The sequence below is a fragment of the Hydra viridissima genome, unplaced genomic scaffold (genome assembly GCF_058129835.1).
Source record: "Hydra viridissima isolate aposymbiotic clone 2 unplaced genomic scaffold, HvirCarnegie_v1 scaffold_1, whole genome shotgun sequence".
Classification (NCBI taxonomy): Eukaryota; Metazoa; Cnidaria; class Hydrozoa; order Anthoathecata; family Hydridae; genus Hydra; species Hydra viridissima.
The window spans coordinates 31374559-31394865 of record NW_028324300.1 but is presented as its reverse complement, the minus strand read 5'-3'; the positions used below and the strand labels follow the sequence as shown (position 1 = coordinate 31394865).

Sequence of the window (20307 nt, the reverse complement as noted above, 5' to 3'; positions counted from 1 at the left end):
TGTAAACAATTAAAGGTAGGAATTATCTGATTGAATAGGTGCTCAAGCTTTTTTTTTTAATTCCCTTAAGCTCACCAAAAACAAGTTCGAAAAAAGTGTTGTAGGTGCCTCTTGAATAAAATAATTTGCCGACATTTTTTGTTGGATTGAAACAAGATAAAAGTGTGACCAAATAGATACCTATGGGATCACTCGACTCGAGGGCCCCCTACTTAAGCTTTTGGCTTCAAAAACCTTTTATCTAGCAGTCAATGCTTCCGCTAGTTATTTAAAGCTGTCAGAAGATGTTTTACTTGACCTCAATTCATTTTTCTGAAAATCAACAGTATTTTTGTTAATAGTTTGAAAGCAGAGTGGGTTGACCTCAGCAACTTTAGTATTTTTAAGGTAAGCAAAATAACACCACAAATAATAGCAATATTTTTTAGGTTTATCTAATACTAAACAAGAAAGAATAAAAGTTAGCTTGCATATTGTAGAACAAGAGCTGATTTCAGAAATCTTAGCAGGCTTCCGAATTAGAAAGAGTTTGCCATAGTTGTGGACTTAAACATTTGCGATTAGGTGCGAAATTTTAGAAACGTGATTTTTTTTTTTACTACTATTAATAATCTATTATTTTCAAAAAGAATAACTCCAATTAGAAAATACAATCTTTAAACATTTTTTTCCCCACAAGTAAGAATATTCCAAGTTGGAAATAAATTTCTTTCTCACTTTCGTAAGCGGTTTTCCAGAATGTTTCCAGTTCCTTTCAAAACATTTTATTATTGGGTTTTGTTACGGTTAACAGAAATTGAAAATTGTTTTCCATCAACAGATAGACGTTTCTATGACCGTAACGGCTTTAAAATTTGCTGAGAAGATTTTTTGGATTTCTGTTCGATTTTTAAATTTGGTTCGGACTTTAAAAAAAAAAAATTTCTTTTTTGATTTATTATATTGTACACTATTATATATCTGTGTATGTATGTGTCTATATATATATACATATATATACAGATCTACTTGAGAGACTTTCATCTCTTTTAAAACATCTGAATAAATATAAATAAACTGCTAAGTTAAAAAAAATTTGCTATTAAAATATGAAAGCAAAAATGCACCCCAAAAGATGTTTTTTTTTTAAAAAAAAAAAAAAAAAAAAAAAAAAACAACAACAACTGTGCTTTAACGTGCTGATTTTCAAAATAGAATCTTTTCTTTTCTAAAATTGTCTTTAAAATTAAGTATTTTTGGTTATCAAATATTTTTCAAAGTGAACAATCTTTATAGTCATCAAGAAATGATGGTAAACTGAAATAAAAAGTGTTCTTTATATATTACATAAATAAATAATTTTCAAGTTTTAAACTGCAGTTCCAACTTTTACTTTCTTTTTTTTAATCAATAAAGACAAAAAAACACCAATGAAGCATAAAACAACTCCAAATAAATTTACCCCTTCAGTTCCAAAATATGCCAAAATTTCAGTAGCCATTAACATTGAAATGGTGTCATAAATTTGTGATGTTAATACCAGCATGACACCAATAGCTGATGGTGAAAGTGGTATTGATAGCTGGGCACTGTGAGTGAAGGCAATAGTATGATAACATGACAAAACTGATATTAGAATGCAGAACATAACAGATTTGGCAACAAAACAATGAATGAACTCCATAAGCAGATACCAAGCAATTGAACTCAATAGAGTCAAAAGAAATATAACAAATGTTACTTTTTTGCATGATCCAGTTCGATCAACAATTAATCCTACTACTATATTACTGATAAATCCTAAGAAAATTGAAGTAAATCCCACCACACCAATACCTTTTTCTTTACCAGGGTACAAACCTATCAGCATTTCATTAAGCAGCATTTGAAAAATTCCTTCAACTGATGCTGCTATTCCTTGCATGTGGATTATTAAATGGAAATCAAAATTTCTTAGCAGTTCAACAATTGACGATTTTAACGTCATTACACTGTCAGAATACTCACTTATAGAGAGATCATCAAAGCTTTCAGAAAAACTTTTTGAATGATTATCTGTTTCGGATCCTTGTTCTATACATTTGCATAACCTCTTTTGTTTTTTTATGTACTTATAGCGATTAAGTTGATTTAAATATTCATGCTCCATTATGTTAGGTGGGGTTCTAGGTTGTTTTCGAACAAAAACAAGAACAAAAATAAAAACAAGTCCAGCAGGCACCAACTGAGACATTAAAAATTTCTCAATATTAGATTCAACATCTGATGAAAATGCACTGCTTGTTATCATTCTGGTTGCATGTAGGAATCCTAAACTTGTACCAAGAGCATCAAACCCAATGCATATAGCAATTGTCTTTCCCATTTCATGTTGACCAAACCATGATGCAGCAATCTTACCAGGTAAAAATAAAAAGCCTGATACTGAGACTGCAGTTAAAATGTTACCTAGCAGCAAGAACATGTAACCATTAGTTTGTTCTGCACCAAAATATCGAACAGTAGCACCAACTGCATTTAAGAAACTAGCAATTCGAAGCACAACAGCAAGCCCATATTTATCGAGAAGAAATCCAAAAGGAACAGATAAAGTCACAATAGCAAATCCAAATACTATGGCAAGCAAGTTGACTTGCATAATACCAATATTGTAATATTTTCGAATGACATTAGAAACTGCAGGAAAGCAAAGCCATGATGAACCAGCAGATAGAGTCAATAGACAATAGCAGATTAAGTTAACCCACCGCCATTTATAAAGAATAAAAGACTTTTCAGGGTATAAAACAGGATAATCATCAATATCTGGGGATAAAAGAGAAACAGAGTTACATGCACTTTGTTTAGAAGAATCAAAATCTTTGTCTTCAAATGAATTTAAAGAAACTTTTAAAAAATTTTTTTCATGAATTGCCTCCATTTTCCAAACCAGTAGTTCTAACAATTTAAAAGTAAATTTCTACAAATAATTTAGCTCAAAAGTTTAATGAAGTAACTTGTAACAATAAAGTTCTTATTTGAGAGTTAAATCTTTGTACATATGAAAGTTTGGCTTCTTTCAAAGACCACTTGTTGAAATGTAAAGATCCTTCTAACTTGATAACCAAAACTGGTTTTGTCATTCTAAATATATATATATATATATATATATATATATATATATATATATATATATATATATATATATATATAGCATACATTTGATCATCTGCAAATAAACAACTAATATCTGTAAACAAATAACATTAGTGAAAACATAAAGATAAATAATAACTGTTTGTTAGTGTAAACATGCTGATGGAATTTTTATAATTACTGTTAATACTACTTGTTGATTTTGATTGCATTGCATCTATTTTTGTATTATTTCACAAGTTTTAATAATATTTTATGGAAATTGCACAGAAAAAAGCACTTTCACATAATTCCAAATGAAAAAAATAGTTTTTTTCTCACTCACTTATAATTTTAACTGAATATCAAATTAAATTACATCCATCAATTTCTAATTTAAAAAAGCAAAATATAACAGAAGTGGTATACATAAGTGTGTGTGTAATGTGTATGTTATACACACATACATTAGAGAAATTAGCTTATTATTTATAGAATAAAATCATGATGATAGATTTTCAACAATAATGTCTATAAATGTTTAGTCTTTGAATTTAAAAGTGGAAATTAAAGTTTAATCTTTAATGTGAATTGAATTTAATATAAAAATTAATAATTTAAATCAACTTATAAATTATTAAGACAGTACTCTCAGTAAAAACTGATTATTTATATAAATATTACACATGCATGCATGTATGTACATACATATATACATACATGCATGCATGCATACATGCATATATACATACATACATACATACATACATACATACATACATACATACATACATACATACATACATACATACATACATACATACATACATGTTTGAACCATTATCCTCACATTACATACACATGCATCATATATTATAATATATAAACATGCATGTATATACATATATATATATGTATATATATATATATATATATATATATATATATATATATATATATATATATATATATATATATATATATATATATATATATATATACATAAATATATAGATAGATAGTGAGTAGATAGATATTATGGATGTGTATGTGTGTTTAGGACTGACAAAATGAAACAAAAAAAGAAATCAATTTTAGTAATTGTAAGGATAAATTTGCTCAAAAGTATTTTAATGAATCAAAGCCAATAAGATATAAAAATTATATATATATATATATATATATATATATATATATATATATATATATATATATATATATATATATATATATATATATATATATATAATGCGCTCACATAATGCATTCATATATAAAAAATTGTAAGATGTGCATAGACACAAAGGAAAAAAATATAGAGATAAAGCATGAAGTTACGTATAACTTTTTAGGTAGGAATGATGGACTGACTTTAAGAAAAGATTTTTGGACTTAAAGATAAAATCTATTTTCAAGGTATTTGGAAGGGTGTTCTAAGAAAGGATACATTGGTATGTAATGGAAATAACTCCATGTTTAGTTATCCTTTTTTAGTGGGTTATTTAAGTTGTTTTAAGTGACTGATCTTAGGTTATGGCCAAATATTGTCCTATTGTTAAAGTAGTCATGGTATGATTATTGTTATGGCTTTGATTACTATATTTTTGTTACCATTCTTCCTTTAACATTTTATCAAATAAAATACTTTTCTAAAATTCCAAAATTATAAAGGAATATCGAGACTTACATCAGGTACACCTTTTGTGTAAGCATAAGGCGACGTTTGGATATCGGTGTCTTCCACTGATTAAAAACAAAAAAAAAAAAAAATCAAAACTTAAACTTGTTTTATAACCAATGGCTAACGTACCTTCATTATAAAAACATTCTCTTTTTCTTATAAATAGTTTTAGTACAATTGACCATGGTCATTTTAAAGTCTGAAAGAAAAATAACCTATTTACTAAGTTGTTAGAGTGAATGGTTTTTAATTCAAGATATTTAAATTATTAAAATTTAATTTTTAAGATATTGATATATGCACGTAATTTTTGTTTCCAAGAAACCGTATACTTCATCAACAGGCTTTATCAACGCTCAGCCTAAATCTAAAACAGAAAAACAAATGTGTATCGGTGGATATCGGTGTCTTCCACTGATTAAAAACAAAAAAAAAAAAAAATCAAAACTTAAACTTGTTTTATAACCAATGGCTAACGTACCTTCATTATAAAAACATTCTCTTTTTCTTATAAATAGTTTTAGTACAATTGACCATGGTCATTTTAAAGTCTGAAAGAAAAATAACCTATTTACTAAGTTGTTAGAGTGAATGGTTTTTAATTCAAGATATTTAAATTATTAAAATTTAATTTTTAAGATATTGATATATGCACGTAATTTTTGTTTCCAAGAAACCGTATACTTCATCAACAGGCTTTATCAACGCTCAGCCTAAATCTAAAACAGAAAAACAAATGTCCGTTTACTTTTTCAATTATTTTGATTTAAAATTTTGATTTATCTTAAATTTGATTTTTGTATGCTTTTTTGAAAAAATTTTTATGGTTTTAGATTTTGAAATTGTAATTGAAAATCTGTATGTTTGTATGATATTAAAGCGTATTCACGGTGCATAGGAACATGCTCTAAGACCTTACAACACATCCCCAGAATTTATTATTATTACTATTATTATTAGAAAACAATTCCTCATTCAAAAAATGTAAATAACTTTTTTTAGTGGGGGCCTGGGCAGAAATCACATATTTTAGGGGAGTGCCCAGGAATTTTGCTGTTCAATATAGATAACTAAAAGGCATGAGGCATACTCAAATTTCTAGTATGTTAACACTGGTATCGAATGAGGATGACTTGCAAATAATCGGAGCTAAACAACACCGCCCCGACCCCTAACTACCCCCTTCCTAGAACTACGTTTCCTTCAATCGTAAAACTTTTTTTTTTTGTTCTATCATAAACTAGATCAAAATTCATCGGCAGATTTCAAATTTCATTAAAAAATCTCTTTTTGTTTAAGATTTATAATCATGCAAAGCTTAAAATTACCCCCTGAAAAAAATTTAAATGGTCTTAACTTTTAAACGAAAAATTTTTTTTTGATGTAATTTGAAATCTGTCGATGAACTTTGATCTAGTTTAATATAAAACAAGCAAAAAATTGAAAAGGGTTTTTAAGAACCATACCCTAGAGGAGGCCTATTAGGGGTCGAGAAGAGTTTGCTACAATTATTTATTACAGTAAAAAAAAAATTTCTGGTCTTTATGGCTAGATTATGATTGATATTTTACATTTCAAGATCATACTAAACGTTTGTTCATAGGAAGTTTCCCACCCAACAACAAGTTGTCTTAAAGACAAATTGAAGATGTCTTGATATTGGTCTTAAAGATGTCTTAAACTGGTCTCAAATGAAACACAGTAAGTCGTCTAATCTAAGACGTCTTGAAGTTGCCTTATTTAAGATACCTTAAAGTTGTCTTAAACTGGTCTAAAATGAAACACAGTAAGTCGTCTTAACGAAAACGTCTTGAAGTCGTATTATTTAACACGCATTAATGACGGCTTAAAAAGACGTGTATACATCATTGGCCATAAATTAGAGCTCACTTTTTCTTTTTTTTTTATAAAACATTAATTCAAAATAAAATGAATTGAAAACAAAACTTATTTTTTATATTTTCTTTTTTAATATTATAAGTAAAATCTATACACATTATGGAAATCAAAAAAATAAATTTAAACATAATGGTCTTGAACCAAAAAATGAAAAATAATGAAACGTTATATTATTTTGAAAAAAAGTTTGGACAAAAGTTAAGGTTATATTTCAAATAACATATAAGAACAACAATTTACAAATGGAAAACCATAAAAAAAAGCATTCTAATATTTTGTAGAACCTCCTTTCTCATGTAAGCATTGGTTTACTCTCTTTGGCATCGAATTTACACGATTTTCAGTTATTTCTTTAGGCACATTGTCAAGCAGTTTTCCTTATTTCAATTTTTATTTGCTCAACATTTAAAATTTCAATTTTTCCAAGATGATGATCTAACCATGATCATAAAATTTCTATACAATTTAAGTCAGGACTGTTAGCAGGCCAAAACATTATGTTTTGGTTGTCGACAAACCATTGTTTGCATATTTTTTCTGTATGGCTCAGCGCACCATCTTGTTGATATATGATATTACTGTTTTCTTCTTTAAATATATCAATTGAGGGAAGAAGGCAATTATCTAAAATTTCAATATATCTTTCAGCATTAAGTCTACCTTCAAATAAAGGTAGACTTAAAGCCCTGAATAATTCATGCAGACCCAAATGCCTATACTCCCACTACCTTGCTTAGTTCGTTTTAATGTACAATTCGAATCAAAGGTGAACTTTAGGTGAACGCCTTAGCATAACACGGCATTTTCGCATATCTACCTCAACATTCATTTCGTCAGAGAATACAACATTTTGTCACTTGTAATCAGGCCAATTTTTATGTTGATTGCACCATGCAATCTTTGCTTTTTGCTGTTTCTTTGAAAGTCTTGGCTTCTTGCATGCAGATCGCCAGATATAATTATTTCTATGAAGAATTCTTCTAACAGTTCTTGAACTTACTTTTATTCCAGATGTATTTTTTAATTTATAGCAGAGAGCGCTTGACGATAATTTTCTGTCATGTTTCATTAAACGAATTAATAAACGTTCATCTCTTTGTGTTGTTACAGCTGGCCGACCAGATCGTCGCCGATCCTTAATGTCACCTGTTTCAGTAAAACGTTTTAAAATACGTGCAACAATTGAATATGCAATATTTAACTTATTTGCTATTTGACGATGAGATAGTCCTTGGTTTCGAAGAAAAATTAATTCGTAACGTGTTTTTTCAGAGATTTTCGACCGTGATTTTAAAGTTTCATGCTGTATTTCATTGCTCATTTTGTAACTTTTTTATTATTTAATTTATTCGTGTTTTATTAGTACTATTTAAAACAAAAAATAAAAAAATATCAGAAATAATAAATGCAGATGATAATAAAATCAAAATTATTGAAAAGAATCATGAATATATTGTTTAAATTTTAAAAATAAAGCAGTGAGCCTTAACTTTTGACCAACATAAAAAATAAAAATTTTGTAGTAGTTGTTAAATTATTTATAATTAGGAGTACAAAATAAATTTTAAGGAAACCACATGTCAATTAAACAGTAAACATGATACTTATTATTTAATACTAATAAAATATTGAAAAAGTATAATAGTTTTTAAAATAATTTCAATCAAACAGGATTTAAAGAAAAAAAATAGTGAGCTCTAATTTATGGCCAATGATGTATATATACAGTTGTGGATAGGGATTGCAATCCCGCATAGCGGGATCCCGCAATCCCGCGGGATCCCGCATTAATTTAGCGCATGCGAGATACCGCAAAAACTACTGCGGGATCCGCGGGATTTGCGGGATTTTGAAACTATTGCTTTTAAACAAAAAAAGTCAATTGTTTTAAACTAAAAAGACAAAAAAAATATCAAATTAAAACTGTTTAATGTATTTGCGAAACAAATCCATTTAAAAATTTATCTTCAGCTATTAAAATATTTTTCTTAGCCATAAATATAAAAAAATCATTCAAAAATAAACAATTATTTAGCAAAACATTAGTCGAACTCGTTCAAGTTTTTTTTTGTTTAGTTAATGATTATGATGAAATTTTCGCTAACGAGTATGTTGAAATTTTTGTTAATGAGTATGTTGAAAACGTGAAATTGAAAACGTGCGTGCATAATAATAAAAAAACTACTTTTTAAAAAGTCTTTAAAAATTATTTACATCAACATTTTAAAACAAAAGTATTAAGCATGTCGCAAATTAAAACTATATGGAATTATTTTAAAAAAAGTGATAAAGGAGAAAATCCGAAGTGCATGTTATGTTCGTCTATTTTAAAAATTAGTCAAAGATCAGTTAAAGGGTTATTAATCCATTTAAAAACTAAACATGGCACCGATTTAAAATCAAACGTTTTACAACAAGACGGAGCTTCAACTTCAAAACAGTATGAATCAGTTGAACTAGAGCCTAAAATACACATTGACTGCTAAGACGAAGAAGTAATTCCATCGAAAAAGGTCAGAACAATTGACATGTTTTTTGTAAAGGAAATTTCTATGGAAAAAATGGTATCGCGCATGGTTGCAAAAGATGGCTTTACATTTAATAGTTTTTGCACATCTTCAGGTTTACGGTACTTGTTTTCAAAGAGTGGTTTCCGGCTCCCTGCTTCATCTAATACTATAAGATCGATGGTAGTTAAATTCTCAGATTCTGTAAAAGCCAATATAATGCAAAAATTCACATCACTAAAAAAGCAAAATCAAAAGTTTTTAATAACGTTTGACGAATGGACATCACAAAATAGTCAGAGATACTTAAACTTAAATTTACATATGGAGGCGAAACACTCTAATCTTGGATTGATTCGAATCCATGGACGGTGTAATGCAGAATATTGCGTTAAGTTAGTTTCAGAAAGGCTAAATAGCTTCGATATTGACCTCCAAAAAGACATTATCGCCATGACCACTGATGGAGCAAGTGTGATGGTAATAGTTGGTAAAATGATGTCTTGCTATAAACAACTATGTTATGCTCATGGAATACAACTTACAGTTATTGATATCTTATACAAGAAAAACAACGGAGAAGTAGAAGAATTGTTTTCTACATATGAAAATTGTGAAGAAGAAGATGAATATGGTAACACTGAGGATGATGAAGTTATAAATAAAGATTATGGTTTAACAATGATTTTGGAACGACCATCTGCTGAATTGGTTAGAAATTACAAAGATCTCATAAAAAAAGTGAGAAAGGTTGTAAAAATATTTAAAAACTCTCCTGTAAAAAATTATACATATTTACAGAAGTATATCCAACAAGAACACGGGAAAAAGCTTAAGTTAAATCTTGATTTTAAAACTAGGTGGGAGAGCATGTTCGATATGTTAGAAAGATTTCTTAGACTAAAAGTGTGTATTAAAAAAGCCTTAATTGATGTTGGGTCAGAAATTCGTTTCACCCAAGAAGAGTGCTTCCAAATAAATGACTTAATTATTTGCCTGGCACCACTAAAACTTGGTCTCGAACTATTATTCAGGAGAGATTCGAACCTTGTCACTGCAGAAACAACTTTTCAGTTTATGTTAGATTAATTACAAAAGAAATTATCACTTTTGAGCAGAGATTTAGCCGCGGCACTTCGTGAGAGGTTTACACAATGTCGTAATAAGAGTTTAAATGGACTACTAGTTTACTTACAAAATCCTAAAAAGTATGAACAGGAAATTAAAAAAAATGAAAATACTTTTTCAATGCCAAAAAGAACCGTTATGCGTCGAGAAATAAAAAAAAATATTGATAAGAGTTTATACAATTGAAAGAAATGAAGTAGAAGAAAATGAATTCGAAGAAAAAGAAATTGTAGATTCTATTAACAATTCCCAAATACTTACTCCTACAATTCTATCACTGAAAAAAGAATTTGAAAATAAAATACAGAAAGACAAGAAAAGCTGGACAGAAAATGTAAAGGAGATACCAAATTTAGATTCTTTAGACTTTGATAAATTATTGAAGCCGGAAATGTCTGCCTATGAAAGTAATGGAGTAAGAGGCAAGTTTCTAGATATAGCGCATAGTTACTTGATGACCATACCACCAACAAGCGTAGAGGTCGAGCGAGCTTTTTCAGCTGCTGGTTACATATGCAGTCCTTTGAGGAGTAGATTAAGTGATGATACCTTAAGTAGGATCTGTTTCTTAAGAGCGTATTTCTTACAATGATTTTCTCATTTTGATATTTAAAAAAAAAATAAAGCTAATAGACGTTCTACGCAAAGCTAAAAGATGTCCTATGTATTTTGGCTCATCTTTTTGTTAATTAAATGTTAAGAATTATATTCATTTACAAATGAATTGTGTTTTTTGGCTTTATTTACCTTATCTTATCAATTTAATAAGTTGAGTATATTTTTTCTGAAATACTTGAAAGAGAAATACAATTGTCATTTTGCCTTTTATAATGTGCATAAGAAACCTTCTAATCCCGCGCGGGATCCCGCGGGATCCGCACAAAAATTAAATAATTCCGCGCGGATCCCGCGGGATTGAAAAGTGTGCGGGATTGCAATCCCTAGTTGTGGACAAAATAATAGTAGTGTGATTAAAATTAAGGAATTAATATCATTATCTTTTAACAGTTACTGAAAATGAAATTGTAATACTGGATAATTAATTAAATAGGTGTGAGATGATAAACTAATTAGTAGAAAATTTAAAATTTTTGCTTTTATTTATAATATTTATATAAGTATAAAAAACAGGTCGGACATAATAATAGTAGTATTAATTTATTTAATGTTATATTGCAAATAATTTATTTTATTAACAAAAAAATGATATAAATTTAATTAAACAATGGTAAAAAATTAATATTTAATCGCATGCCCCCGGTTTTTTATCACAGCTTTGCATCTATTTGGCATTGAGTTAATCAAATTTTGACAACGTTCTAAAGGAATGTTGTTCCAAGGATTCTGGACAACTTGCTGATTACTCCTGCTGATTTTTTGGTTTTTGACAATAAACTGCCTCTTTTACATCCGTCCAAAGGTTTTCGATCGGATTGAGATCCGGTGACTGTGCAGGCCAATCCATAACTGCAACCCTATTCTCGATCAATCAACTTTTTACCCTGCGACTGGTATGATTTGGATTGTTGTCCTGCATATAAACCCATCTTAGGGGCATATCTTCTTCTGCATAGGGCAACATGGTATTTTGTAATATTTGAAGGTATATGTCTTGTCCATAACACCATCAATCTTATAGATTGGTCCTACGCCATGATAAGAAAAACAACTCCAAATATTTATTTTTGCTCCGCCATGTTTTACAGTTTTTATGGTGTATTGCGGTTTGTATGCAGAGTTAGGTGGCCTCCTTACATACATCCTGCGTCCACTTGACCCAAATAAATCAATTTTGCTTTCATCAGAGCATAAAATATTACGCCATTTTGAAACAGGCCAATCTGCATGCGTTTTTGCAAAATGTAATCTTGCTACCACATGCCTTTTTTTCAAAAGGGGAACTTTTCTTGGGCTTCTGGCGACTAACTTACTTTGTACTAACCGCCTACGTACTGTTCTTAAAGAAACGCTAAAATTTAAATCTTCTTTAATATGGCGGGAAGTTAAAAAAGGATCGGCAACAGCAGCACGTTTTATCAATCTGTCTTCATGTTCAGTTGTTTTTTGTTTTCGGCCCCTTGTTTAGCCTACATTTTTCCATTTTAGAGCATTTCTAATCATCATAGGAATAAATTTGTATGTTTTCCCTTCTTGTTTTAATTTAATAATTAGTTGTCTCTTTTCTGCACTACAATGCTTTGCACGACCCATAATTTCTATTTATAAAATAAATTTATACAATTATTTTATATACTTCATTAAATTAACACTAAAATTAATCTTACCTTTAATTAGTCTTATTAAAACCAAATAAACAAAAAGCTAATATAAATAAATTGATGGGAAACAACAGATATGTTATTTTAACCTACAAATCTAGATATGTTCGTATATAAAATTCGGGACTTCCCTAAAGTAATTTGAACACTATTACCAACATTTTTTACTCCCATTTCATTATTCAGTGTTTGTATTACTGTTATGCCTAAATTTATTAATTCATATTTAAATTTACATAAAATTATTATCACAAATCATTGTTTTACTAGCCACTACTATTATTTTGTCCAAAACTGTATATATATATATATATATATATATATATATATATATATATATATATATATATATATATATATATATATATATATATATATATATATATTACCTTCCACTCTCCTTCCAATACAAAATAAATATATCCCAGCAAACATAAGACGTCTTAAGACCGTCTTTTTCAGGTCTTTAAATGGTCTTGTCTTCGAATAACGTCTTCAAGACGTCTTTAAGACGTCTTTTAAAAGACTGTATGGTCGTGAAAAATTACTCGTCTTAGTAAGACATCTTGAAGACATCTTTATTTTTCGAACAACTCTACAAAACAATAAGACGTCTTTTAGTTATCTTAAAGACGTTTTTAAAAAGGCTTTCGGCTTAAACTTCGTGTCTTTTTAAAGATGGTAAATTTTTTGTATAAATTTTTATCTCGACCAATATTAATTCTCTAAATCATTATTCTAGCAAAAGGTTTTATACGAGGTGTGTTCAATAAATACCCTGAATTTTTAAATTTTCCGGGTTTGAAGAGTCCGATTGTCAGCATTTCTTTTTTTTGTGTTGGTATACACGCCCCTAAAGTATGATAAAAAGCTCAGCTATATTCATTGTTTACGTTTTCTGTAGTAGTCGCTAAGGTTCGACGTGTTTTTATGAGCTCGGCGATTTTTGCTTGTTTAAAAAATGGAAGAATTAAAGAGTCAAAGAATTTGTATTAAATTTTGCGTAAAAAATGAAATAAAAAAATGTAACAAAGTGTGTGAAATGTTACAAAAAGCCTATGGTGAATCTGCTATGAAAAAAACAAGTGTTTATGAATGGTATAAGCGATTCCAAATTGGCCGCAAAGACGTTGAAGATGACAAACGCTCCGGTTGACCCAGCACATCAATAATCGATGAAAACGTGAAAAAAATGGAAAAAATGGTTATGAATGATCGCCGAATCACAATAAGAGAAGTTGCTGATGAAGTTGGCATATCAATTGGCTCATGTAATAACATTTTTTCAAATGTTTTGGGCATGAAACGAGTGGCAGCAAAATTCGTTCCAAAACTGTTGAATTTCGACCAAAAAAACAATCGCATGAACATCGCTCAGGAACTACTAAATGACGTCAATGACGATCCAAGTTTGCTTGAAAGGGTCATAACTGATGATGAAACATGGGTGTACGTTTATGACGTCGAAACCAAAGTACAATCGTCACAACGGAAGCACCCTGAATCACCAAGACCGAAAAAAGCACGTCAAGTTCGATCAAATGTTGAGGTTTTGCTTACTGTTTTCTTTGATTATAATGGCGTAGTTCGTCATGAGTTCTTACCACAAGGTCGTACGGTTAATAAGGAGTATTACCTTGAAGTTATGCAACGTTAACGTGAAGCAATCTGAAAAAAACGCCCCGATTTACGGCAAAACAAATCATGGCTTTTGCACCACGATAATGCACCTGCTCACTCGTCGTTGCTTGTTCGTAATTTTTTAGTCAAAAACAATACCGTGGTCATACCCCAACCTCCATATTTACCAGATATGGCTCCGTGTGACTTTTTCTTATTCCCAAAAATGAAGAAAAACTTATAAGGCCGTCGTTTCACAAGCATAGATGACATTAAAAGCGCATCGCTGTGTGAACTAAAGGCTATCCCACTGATCTCAAAATATAACTGGATAGCGTATACCAAAAAATTTTTTGAAGCCAGTTTTGGCCTCCCAAGATGGCGGCGGAATTAAGGAATGGTGATATGAAAATTAACAAACTGATGATAATCAAGTTTTATATCTTAAGCTCAAATATTGATAAATATATAAGTTTCTAATAAAAATCTAGTTTTTTTGTTTCACATAAGATTTTTTTCATAAAAATAACGGAATATTAAATATTTACATAAATTTCAAATATAAATATTTTTTTATTTAAGAAAACATATTCTTACAATAAGTTGCTCAATGTTAACTTTCTGTTTTTCGTTTTTTAGAATAAATATAATAAAATAAAAATTCTCAGTAAAACTAAGTACAAATTTTAATTTTAATTTGCTTAAATTTAGTTTGTTTAATAAAAGTAAAGAAAAAGTATTTGTTTGCTTGTGTAGAAATCTCAAGTTTCAAATAATTAGCATTTGTTATATAAGTTATGTACCTTTTAGTTCTTAACTACCCAATGCTGTGTGCTAGGAGGTTAATAACACAACAGCATGGTAGGCAGCTGATTTTATTTTTAAGATAAAATGTTTTTTAGGCATTAGTTCATCAGATAGGCACTAAAAAGTTATAAATGCTGTATGAACTATTAGCTGAGCACTGTGATTACACACAACTAAGAGGTTCCTTCTAGAGTTATTATATATATGTATATATATATATATATATATATATATATACCATATCATAAAAATATTTTTGATTGGTTTTTGAATAGGATAAGTTTTGTTTATTGCTTCCTAAGCTTTTTTCCAGTTATTTTGGCAGTTTGTTTTTTACCCAGGTGATAAAGATATATTTTTGCATAGTTTTTTGAAATAAGTTTAATCAGTGCAAATAAATGGCTATCAGTTATAGCTGAATCAAACATATGAGAAGTTTGTTCATTAAATATTTTTGAGTAGTCAACTGATCTCAAAACAGCTCTAGAAATGGCATTTTGAATTCCTATTTCATTTGGAAGGTTGCCATTCATTGAGGCAAGCAACCTTTGGAAACATCTTTCAGTTTCTTCGCATATGATAGCAACACTTTTAGTTGGTTTAATTAAACCTCCTCTGTCTTTGAATTTTAAAAAGCTGGTTTGTTCGAAATGATAAGAAATTACTTATGCATTCCAACATTTAACGCAGATGGTTTATCGTAAATTTACGTATCATAAATTTTTAGATAAGATACATGTAATATTAAGACGACTACATTCTATATACGTTATGTATTTCATCGTCACGTTCATTCGCTTTTACAATTTAAATATCATTTCTTAATTCATTGTGCACAATGAATTATGCACAACGAGCCATATATAGTCATTGAACTATATATTCCTTGTGCACAATGAATTACACAATGACGCAACTACAATACATAATGTTGATAATGTTTGATAACATACAAAATGTATGTTATCAAAACATTACCTTAATGATTTGTTTTGAATAACAAGTTAAAAACAATTGACTCAATTATTGAGAGCTGAAATATTACAAAGAATAATATATAAGTAAAATAACATATTAAAAAATAATATTTTGTACTTAATATTTTTATTAAATACTATATCCATTAATTACATATATGTATAAATAATCCTAGAAGGAACCCTTGAGTTGTGTGTACTCACAGCACTCAGCTAATAGTTCATGCAGCATGTACATATCTGGTATCTTGCTACAAAAATTGAATATATAAAATTTGTCAAAATTGTAAGTAGACACCACTGCCGCTTACCATACAGTCCTGTTATCAACCTTCTAGCACACTGCATTGGGTAACTAAGAACTAAATGGTGCATATATTATGCATAAATATTATTTAATCGTAAATTGCACTTAAAAGGTATATCGAATATTTTGTACCTTAGTATCAAAATAATTACACTGTACAACAATTTTTAACTTTTTGAAAAAAACAAGAACCAAATTAGGTTATCTTTATTAATTCAGACGTGCTGATTCCAAATATGTAATCAGTTATGCTGTAGCACGTCACAATTTTTTGAAATAACGATTTAAAGATGTAACGTAAGATGCATTTTTCTATACATATGAATAAGTGTAGGAACATGTTTATTATCACTTTTAACACAAACTGTTTACTTGTATTTAATTGTATTTAGCCTGGCTTTTGAATGCTGCATCGGATTCATCGCGCTGCAAATTCCAGCAGTAATCTGCAAGCATGGCGGGGCTCCACTTTCCCTTGTATCTGCTTTCCATTGTGGCAATACTCTGATGAAAGCGCTCGCCATTTTTATCATATACATCTCCATTGACAGAGAAGAAGGAAAGATGGGAATGAAGAAAGTGGAGCTTCAGCGAAATGTTACAACCCAGTTGTTGATAAGATGCAATTAATCTGTCTACCAAATCAGCGTAATTTGGTGCAATATGTTTTCCAAGAAATCCCTGGCACACCCGTTTAAATGCATCCCATGCTGCAAGTTCATATTGATCCATCGTTCCCGAAAACGTTTCATCCAGCATCAGTTCTCGTATTTGGGGCCCCACCAAAATGCCCTCTTTAATTTTGGCGTCACTGATTTTAGGAAATTTGGTCTGCAAATACTGAAATGCTGGTTTGTCGTGATCTAACGCCTTTACAAACTGTTTGATGATTCCAAGCTTGATGTGAAGATTGGGCAAGATGATCTTCTCTTTATCCACAAGAGGTTCATGAATGACGTTATGGGAACCAACCTCAAATGTTTCTCGTTGTGGCCAACGTTTCCTCAGATAATGTTCTGATTTCATCCTGCTATCCCATTTTCAGAGGAAACACATGTACTTAGTAAAACCAGCCTGCAATCCATTTAGTAGAGCAACAACTTTCAAATCTGCACATATGGACCATCTGTGATCTCTGTATGTCAATATATCACTAATTCTGTCCAGAATAAGTGATATATTCACATAGCTTTCCCTCAGGGTTACCGAATGTGCTATGGGAATGGAAGGCAGCACATTTCCAGTATGCAGTAATACTGCCTTAACACTATAAAGTGATACGTCAATAAACAAATTCCACATAGATGAATTGTATTGTATTCCTAGATCATCAAACAATCCACTGATGTCATTACAGAAGCAAAGTTCTTCATCCATAGAGAAGTATTGCTGCAGTTTCCGTGATCGCTTTCTAAATGACGACACTCTTGCATCACCAGCCAACAGATGCCACTCCTGGAGACGTGAAGCCAACAATTCACTCTGTTGCTTTGTTAAATACAAATCTCGAACGAGATCTTTCAGGTCAGATCCTGTTATGAAGTGGGGTTTACGCTCTGTATCTTCTGGCAACTCGTAACTATCATCGTCATCAGTATCCTCATCTGAATCAGAACTGTCCGTGTTTGGGATTTCCGATTGAGGTTCAGGAACAGGGAGTTCAGCCGAATGAGGAACAGGACGAATAGCTGAAGGTAGATTTGGGTACACTATAGCTTTCTTACCCTTAGAATTGCGACCTGATATGTTAACAGAACAGAAATAGCAATCTGAACAATGATTTTGGGGTTCATGCCACACCATTGGCACCCCAAATGTTAGTCCTCCACCAGCCCTGTTCGCCCACGACGCACGTAGGAGTATTTGACGATTTTAGCTGGCCAAAATTGGAATTATTAAAAGTGGCCGTACCCACTTAATTACCTACCCTTATTATCTCTCTATAATGGTCGCTTAATGAGTAGTTAATGGTGTGGTTATAAAAGTAGTAATTGGAACTACACAGTCTAGTTAAATATCCGATCTATAACTGCGTGGTTTATTTTATTTACGAGCGATTTTAGTGGTGTTTATTGAAGCTGTGTACAAGTGTTTACAACAGAAGTTTTACAGTGTTATATCATGGATGAATCTATGACAGGTATGTACATTATTTACTCTTACTACCGTTTTGAAATATTAATTACCACAAAAGTTATGTACCATGAAACTTAGCATTTTTTTAACGAATTTTAAAGTAAATTTTGACTTTAAAAGTGAAAAAGTTGTAGCGGGCATTGAAACCCTCTTAGTTTTTTTCGTTTTTTCTGTGAGTTTATACCACTAGTTATTTAAAAATCTTAATTTTAACTGCCTGTTGATGCCATCTAAATTTTAATCATGTTCTAAGCACATCAAGGTCCAAGATGAATTTTTCAACTTAATTTTTTTTTCTAGATGGGTCATCAGAAATGCAAACAATCTCTCGTTTGGATTTCTACAACAGTATTCAGCAGCAGGAGGCTCCAAATTTCAATGAAAAAATGGACTTAGCTGATCAAAATTTGTTATCAAAAAATCAATATACCGAAGAACTAAAAACAGTATACAAGCGTCAAATGTCGAGGTTGAAAGCTATTTTTAGAAAAATGTGATCGTCTTCATCCAGAACTCATGAAATATTTATTAAGAAGCATGGCTCTTGGCTGCAAGGCAGTTTCCAAATATCGGGTACCCCATCCACTCCATCATCAGCAGGACGACCAAGAAAAAGTTTTGTCGATTCTAGTGAACGTTCAAAGAGGAGAAAAACAGAACAGCTCAGGAAAGATGTGGAACCAGAAGCTATTGTTTTTGCAGCTGAAACTTGTTTGACAACAAGTGGCAAAAGAAGTGCTGCAACCGTCTTCAAAGATCTTAAAACATCTCCCAAACGAGCGGGAAAGTATAAAAAAGCCTATCGCAGCAGTCTTGAACCTACAAAAAAATCATTGACACCGTTAGAGGCTCTTTTAATATTTACTGACGCAGGCCTAACAAAATCTCAATATGAAATCGTACGTACAAGTGACAAGAAGCAATGGCCCTGCTACAGCATTTTGGTCGAAGAAAAAAAACATGCTATCCTGATCCTGATTCGTTCACAGTCACAGAAAGTTTAGCTGAAGTAGACTTACAAAGTCTGTTAAATAATACTGCCGAAAGATTGGTGTTGTATTTCGAAGAAGTTATCAAGACTCTAACGGAAAGTGGGCGTAAACATATGAAATTATCTACGAAATGGGGTTGTGATGGCTCCCAGCAGACACAGTTTAATCAAAAGTTTGGGGATGACTCTAATTCTGATGCCAGTATATTTCAATGCTCAATGGTTCCATTACAGCTAACTTGTGGAGTAAATAAAAAGGTTATCTGGCAAAACCCTACACCATCATCTCCAAGGTTTTGCAGGCCAATTCGAATTAGGTTCATAAAAGAAACTGCTGATGTAATAGCTGAAGAAATTGCTTACATGGAAAACAAAATTGCAGGCTTGAAACCAACTCAACTTCAAGACATAGCAGTAGAACATGTGATAATGTTAACTATGAATGACGGAAAAGTCTGTAACGCAGCAACCACCACTAAATCGACCATGCAATGTTATATTTGTGGAGCAACATCAAGACAATTTAATGATTTGGAGAGAACATGAGTTGACAATCAAAGCAGCTACAAATTTGGACTATCCATTCAGCATGCTATAATACGGTGTTTTGAAAGTCTCTTTCACCTATCATATAAATTGCCTGTAAAAAAATGATAGGAAAAAGAAAATCCAAGATGAATTCAAGAGAAAAATGGGCATTCTTGTCGACATACCTAAGGTTGGATTTGGGAATACCAATAACGGCAACACAAGCAGGAGATTCTTCAACGACCCGGAAACATCTGCAGATATCACTGGAGTAGACTTCCGTTTAATTTCCAGAATAAAAATTATCCTAGAAGTTATTTCCAGTGGCCACAAGATTGATGTAGATAAGTTCAG

At 30.7% G+C, this 20307-nt stretch overlaps 2 protein-coding genes and 1 pseudogene across 3 annotated transcripts; 1 reads left to right on the top strand and 2 right to left on the bottom strand.

Annotated features, from left to right (window-relative positions):
* Positions 1-921: 921 nt before the first annotated feature.
* Positions 922-4938, bottom strand: LOC145192216 (choline/ethanolamine transporter FLVCR1-like). 2 transcript variants are annotated; one of them, XM_090094822.1, is made up of 2 exons: positions 4781-4938; positions 922-3102 (listed from the first exon to the last, which is right to left on the bottom strand). In XM_090094822.1, exon 2 carries the CDS (start codon positions 2897-2899, stop codon positions 1349-1351), a length of 1551 nt encoding a protein of 516 aa, XP_089950948.1. In that variant the 5' UTR covers positions 2900-3102; positions 4781-4938; the 3' UTR covers positions 922-1348. The 2 variants fall into 2 exon arrangements, with proteins under 2 accessions (XP_089950948.1, XP_089950951.1); XM_090094825.1 differs by having other exon boundaries at positions 922-2784; positions 4781-4864.
* A 2588-nt stretch (positions 4939-7526) lies between these two features.
* Positions 7527-7994, bottom strand: LOC149894526 (uncharacterized). The gene has a single exon (XM_090078558.1). The coding sequence runs from the start codon at positions 7992-7994 to the stop codon at positions 7527-7529; it is 468 nt and encodes a 155-aa protein (XP_089934684.1).
* A 10807-nt stretch (positions 7995-18801) lies between these two features.
* Positions 18802-19763, top strand: LOC149894525 (uncharacterized; annotated as a pseudogene).
* The last annotated feature ends 544 nt before the right edge of the window (positions 19764-20307 follow it).